Genomic DNA, 6922 nt, shown 5'->3' on the forward strand with positions numbered 1-6922 from the left:
TTTTTTACACCCACCTTTTTTTCCACCACCTCCCCTGCTGTTCTCCCCTCTCCGTTGCTTCTAATGTCTCATTTTCTCCATTTGTTCTCTACTCTATCAGGGTGGAAAACATGGCCATGCGTCTGGAGGAAGTCAATGAGAGGGAACACTTCATGAAGGCATCTCTGCAGACTGTTGATATCCGTCTGGCACAAATGGAGGAGCTGATCGGCCGAATTGCCGTCGCACTGGAGCGTGTGACAGGGGTCGAACGGGGTGAGGTCAACAAAGTGCGTTCCAGGACTTCATCGGACTGCACAGACTCTGCATACATTCTCCGCCATGGTGAGTGCCCGGACGCAACATACATCCTTCGCCAAAGCAGCTTTAACAGCACAGAGGGGAATGCCTACCGTATGCAGGAGGCACTGGAGGGAACTGCTGAGGGCTCCATGTCCCCTACGTCTCCTACTGGCATGGCCACACGGACAAGAAGCCACTCGTTTTATGTTCGTGGCGGTGAACGCCCAAATGGAGCTGAGCGAGCCGAGAGCTTCTTCAAAGAGCGCTCGCTCAGTCTCCACCGAGCCAACAGCTCCCAATCTGTGTCCTCAGCTGCCGCCCCCAAGGAGTCTAAGCCCCTCCCCTTGGCGACGCTGTCGGTATCCCAGCAATACCGTCCATCATCATGCATTGATATCTATGTCTCAACTTCTGAGGAGGTGGGGCCTGCGGAGGTCTTCTTGGATCCTCTCCGTGTGGTCCCGCCACTCCGGAGAGACCTGTCGCTGCAGTCAGATATAATGGAGACGGTGTTGCCGGGAGGCCGGGACTTCAGCAGCGCTGCCTCCAGTGGTCTGGGCGACAGGCACTCTGAGGGCAGGCCAGGCAGCAGCGTAACAGCTGGAGCTATGTTTGACGACAGTGCAGCTGCTGATTTGTCCTTGTGCTCAGCCCACCTCTTACCCGACACAACCTTACCTCTGTGGGACATGGATCCATCCCCACCTCCCTCAGCAGGGCTGCTTGAACGCTCTAAGAGCAGTCGCTACCTCTGTACGACAGGCACATCGTTCCTGGATGAGCCTCCTCTGGTCAAATCCCACAGCCTCATGTTCACTCCAAGAGGCTGCTACAGCGGACTGGGGGCAGGCGTCCAGGTAAAAGCTGCAGAGTACACCAGCATCACTGACTGCATCGATACACGCTGTGTCTCAGCTCCATACACTCCAGCAGAGCGCTCCCACTCCCCTGGAGGCTCCACCTCGTTCCCCTTCGACAAGCCTTCAGACATTGGCTCATCTCACCCAGAGAGAGAGGCAGAGCTTAGTAACACAGAGTCTGATCCAGAGGACCCTGAGGACCTGATTCCAGCCCCTGATACCCCTCGCCTAAGGGGCCTTGGTGGGCCCAGTGGGGCCCCTCTCTGCTCCCCCTTCTCCAGGCTGGAGCGGGCAAACAGCTGCTCCTCGGATGACTCCCATCCTTCCCTCACGCTGGCCCCTCCGCACCGGAAGAGCCTGTCAGTGAGTGAGAGGATGGAGAGGGGATCGAGTCTGGGGGCAGACAGGGTGCCTGGGCCGGGGGGCCGGGGTCTGGCAGGAACCAGAAACCCCTTCCTAAGGAGCAAGTCTGGAGCACGGCCCGAAACAGCCAAGACTGACAGCCTCTCCATGAGGAAACTGGCCACTCCGTCAGCTTTCCGCAGCTTTGATAGGCAAAACTACACGTGACAAGGACACTGGTCAGCTCATTCACATACTGATAGGACCAGGGAGGAAATGGGCCCAGGGCAAAAGTGAAAGCAGGGTGGAGTTGCCCAATGCTCCTAATCTGCACCAGATCTACAGTTTTTACACTTATGTTATAGTCTAGAGAAGGTTATACAAGTTTTTTCATAGTACGTGCAGGAGGGGCAACTTTACCCTGGGTCATGAATCAGGAAGAAGGGATGTTAGATGCAGAGGTCCTACTGTACACCAGTCAAATACAAAGAGCTATGAATCTAGACTAGTTTTTACCTCTTCTTGTAGCTAAGTAACTCTCAATGGGGTGTTATGGCAATGGAAGGTGTCTTTGTACTGTGTGTCTTCCACCCACCACCTTCACGTCAAGTAGACAGCTGTCACTGTGTTACATCACATATCAATCACATTAGTCAGAGAAAGTGAACTGTTCCTCCTTGCTGTTTCGTTTGGTAGAACCTGCCACGTCTGACAGACGGACACAGAGAGAGGAGGTAGAACGCTAAAACCAACACCTCATTTTGTCAGTTTGTCTTAGCCTAGAGCCATTACTGTCACGAAACTAAACATTCACATCAAGTACATTTTCCTCTCTTAATCCTAACTCCACACTGTACGACCCCAGCACAAGCAAAGCAGAGCTGACATTTCTCTGGCTGGTCCATAACGGAATCAGCAAAGTGTTTGGAACCCCTCGTGGTTTGGAGACAATGGCAGTAACATGGCAACAACTTACCTCTCGATACACCTTTCAAATAATCAATATTTATATCAAGCGTGTCTTTCGTTCACGTATTGTAGCAAAATGTATCTACAGGACTGTAGTTATTTCTTCTGTCGGATCAGCCAGAAAAAGAGAGCCGTGTTTTAACTCATGCCAGACAGTTGCAGGTCCCCATTCCGTCTGTTTCTGCAGCGACTGGACAAGTTCAGTCTGTTCGATTAGCCACGCGATGCAACTGAGAAGGAAACAGCGAGAAAGAGAATGTGACACGAAGACTGAAAATCAGCAGGAGACAGTATCCAGTGTTTTACCGCTCAGGCTTTCAGCGCAGACTCCAGGCGTGGCCCAACACACAAGAAGGGAATTGAGATAAGAAGAGTTGTTGGAAATGCGTGATGACATTAACATACACACACATACATGGTCAGTAAAATCCTACTCACTTGTAGTAATAACCTCAATGTCATACCTGAGCCCAGAGATTTAACAAGTGCAATTGCAAAAAACGGGGACAAGAGGGCGCTGTGAGCCTGTTTCAGAGGCGATGCTTGCTGGGTGAACCCGGGACACGTTCATCTTTGATTAAACGTTGCATGATGTTTGTTTAAACAGAAACTGAGGCTCGAGCGCCCTGTTGTGTTCGCATACACGTCACTGCTGACTCACATTTGGACTTTTGAGTATCATGTTGCCCAATCTTATGTTACCTAATAATAATTATATTTAATCTTGAATCTTTATTGGACTACACCTCTAACACACCCACCAAACAAAAGAACAAAAACGGCCATTGCAGGTTTCCAGGAAACACATCGTTCCACTAAGCTAAACGTCTTGATTGAACGTGCCCTCAGTGTGAGCCTTTCTTTGCCAGCACCTGACGCCAAAAAAAAACCTTCCACTCCACCACTTGTAGCTCTTTTGTAGCGCAGATCCCCCCCCCCCCCCCCCCGCATTATGTTGCAAAGGTTTTTACATCCACCAAGAGCTAATGGATCCGTCCTTCATCTCTTCCATAACTGTCTTTCATTGGCTTTTCTCTTGCATTTATTTATTATTTATTAGTTTTATTGCATTCAGCTTCTGCAAAGGCAGAGTTTGAAAAGAAAGCACTTGCCCCCATGACTGAGCCCATTACACATCATCAACTGGTCCAGAAGAGGTCCTGGAGGAGGAAGTTCCATTTATGAATTTAAAAAAAGAGAGATACACGCTTGGGAATGAGTTGTATGCATTCTAGCTGAGATAAAGAAGGGTGTCTATTCACACAGGATGAAAAGTGGGACTATTATTGAAAAGATGAAAGCCAGATAAGTGTTTTAAAATTTTCTAATTTTTTTATTCTAGTAGCGGAAGAAGTGTGGTGGTGGTGGGGGAGAAGATGTCCTTCTTTAATCGCTCTATAAAGATAAAATATAGGTGAAATTATTAGAATTCCTACTGATTTTTTTAATGTTTATGTTTTATATTTCCTCGCTATTACAATTCATTTCAATCATGTTGCATTAATTTTGAGATTGATTCTATTTATTGACACTTTCTTGCTCATTGATAATTAAAGGAAATGCCTGTTTGAATTATTACAAATTTAATATTTATATCTTCTCAGTGATATTTTTGTCGAATTTTAAGTATTTTCTAATTAAGCTTTTAAATTTAATAAAAGTTGACCATCTACATGCACTAAATGCTGATGTATTATATTATTTATTAAATATAGAATTGTCTGATATACTGTACATTTCAATCATATCTAAAGTATTTAAAGTAGTTTTTATTGTACGTTTTATCAAGCAACGTATGAGAATTTTCTAATATGATGTTGACGAGGCAATAAAGATTTGCCAGTATAACAAACTTCGGGTGCCTTATGGGCATCGAAGGAAAATGTGGGGACTGAAGTGATTCTTAAGTCTGTTCAATTTCTCACCTTTGTTTTCTTTTCCTCTCTCTAGTCACAGAACCTGAATATCAGTGATTATTCTCAACATGTGGCTTCTACACACTCTCATAGACATTTGTTGATCTCTTCAAACACGCCTGAAGCCCAGAGTAGTGGGACTGACTGCATCAGGGCTGGTGTGGACATTGTTTTGGATCTGTCCAAACACATACAAAGACAGGATTGAGAATAATGGGTTTTATAGCTGAAGAAGAAAAACAAATCTATTTGCACATGAAAGTGAGACATGAGGACGAGTGTATAGCATCATCGTGAGGTCGCTGCTGTGGCAGTAAATCCGTTTTTCTTGCTCGAGTTGAATGCTTTGACTTATCTCTGTGTCACAACCCAGTCTGCTGCATGATACAAACTCTTCACATGTCCACTACACCTGACTCAAAAACCTTAAATAACAGGTACAATGCATTGAAACACCCAAGTTGAGGGGCTTACAGGAAAACCGGCACACAGTAGTGTTTGAATCTGCTAGATCTGCATTGGTATTTGGATCTGACAGTCGTAAATTATTGTCCCCTCAACATGTTTGATTTTTTCCATCCGGACAATTACAGGAGAATGGTGGAAAACCCCATCTTGAAGAAAGTGTAAAAACATTCCCTGGACCCACACCAAAATGTCATGGCTTGGGTCTTATCTCACCACAAAAACCTAACCTCCTTGGTAAAAGGATTCTCATAGTCGAAGCAGCAGAGGCTGAGATACTCAAACATTTGGTCCGAGTGTAGATGAAGCTTGAAAAAAGGATGGACTCCATAATTCCTTTAATGGATCTCAGTGACATCTTTTCTTAAGACTCTGCTTGGATGTTAAATGTGCTTATCTTTCAAGTTCCTAGTCCCCAGTTATTACCACAGCTTGTGTGAAATATTTGAAGTGTAACTGAACATCAGGTTTTCTCAGGCTTCAGAAAGCTCCTTTCGAAGGCTGAGTGGTACCCTGGCCAAAAACTGACCTTTATTTGTTAAATCAGCGGAAACCCCCTTTAACTCAGTTATTAAACACCAGTAGGAATTGCATTGTGGACACATGGGTAGTATGAATCATGTAGGTGGGACAGATCGTGGGTAACACATGAGGAAGGATCGCAACTGCAGTTTCCTCGACAAATATACCGTTCGTTTTAGAGAAGAAAGGTTGACACCAAGTCAATGCTCAGGGATACATTACTCCAGTGATGCAAGGTCAGAAGAAGGAAAAGAAAGGAAGAGGAGTGACTTCAGCTTCCAGTATAAACACTGTGCTTTACGAGTCAACCCCAGAGTCTTTGGGGATCATAGATAATCTATACATTTTGTATTTGTCTTCTTCAGCAATAGTTTATGAATAAATGTGATCATCCCGAAATGACTCGTTCACCGTTATAAATCTTAACGTCACTAAAGTGCGAACAATAGGAGGGGGGTTCTTGGAGGATTGTGTTTTGATAACGCGGGCTTTGGTCACACACAGTCGACCCTCACAAACCAAAATTTGCCAAACCAAATGGAGCTGAGCTGAGTCGTGCCCTGCTGACCTGTCGTCTACTCAGCTGCGGCGAACAGGGTCAACCAAGCAAAGGTCGGACAGCTCAGCTCGGCCTCGCGTGGCCAAGTATGATACAGACGACTGTGTCGGACTGAAGGCTCCCTCCCTCCTATTCGACCCGTCGCGATAGGAAATCAAAATATCCTTTCCTTTATCCTTACAGTAAGGGTCACACGATTCTCTAACGGCTCTGTGATATATGTTGACATGGCATCCGTGGACGGTGTCGTCGAGAGGCGTGTGCATGTGTGCGCTACGTGTGAGTGTGCGTGTACTGTGTGTGAATTCAGAAACGTTTGATGACAATAAAAACAGGGAGGCATGCCAACACAACACAACCCAACAGAATCTCAATGTACAGTATTTTTTCAAACATTCTCCTCTACTGTATCTTACAGTATTGTGGAATGGTGACCATATACGTACGATGATAATCAACAGATCCACTTGCCTCCTGTATGACGACCTCTGACTCATTAGATAAAGAGAGTTTCACGCACACACAGTTTCCTGCAATAATTGCCTATGTTGTGCTTTGACAGCACAAAAAGGACTTACGCCCCCACTGGTCACACTTTTATGTAACGTCCTTTAAATGCATGCGGTTCTTCCACCCAGAGTGTACACAGATGACCTGTAAAGATGACAATGATGATGAGAGAGAGATTATAACATGAAATCAAAGTAGTGAGTATTTGGATGCAAATACATATCTGTATTCTTCAATGTGAATAGGATCATGTCTGGCATGCATTGTTAAATAAATGATTAAATACTGTAGATTGGTACCCACTGTCTCGCCTGTTTTTACTTCACCTGGATCCTTCACCTTTCAGTGACACAAAGACTTGATTAATGTGAGAAATCTGTGGTTAACTCTATCATGTTTGTTTCAATTGAATACGACAAGAAGAGCAGCATCAGAGACAAAGTCTCATCCCAATGCTTTTACAAATTGTTAGATCCATGATTTTATAAAACCCTGCA

At 45.3% G+C, this 6922-nt stretch overlaps 1 protein-coding gene across 3 annotated transcripts in view; it reads left to right on the forward strand.

Moving 5' to 3' along the window:
* trpm3 (transient receptor potential cation channel, subfamily M, member 3) overlaps positions 1-1712 on the forward strand; it is a 138766-nt gene extending 137054 nt beyond the window's left edge. For all 3 annotated transcript variants that reach the window (XM_053420707.1, XM_053420708.1, XM_053420709.1), the window contains one exon: positions 101-1712. In XM_053420707.1, coding sequence (XP_053276682.1) covers positions 101-1712 — 1612 coding nt within the window. The remainder of the gene's footprint in view (positions 1-100) is intronic.
* Positions 1713-6922: the final 5210 nt, after the last annotated feature.

The sequence above is a fragment of the Pleuronectes platessa genome, chromosome 4, assembly GCF_947347685.1.
Source record: "Pleuronectes platessa chromosome 4, fPlePla1.1, whole genome shotgun sequence".
Classification (NCBI taxonomy): domain Eukaryota; kingdom Metazoa; phylum Chordata; class Actinopteri; order Pleuronectiformes; family Pleuronectidae; genus Pleuronectes; species Pleuronectes platessa.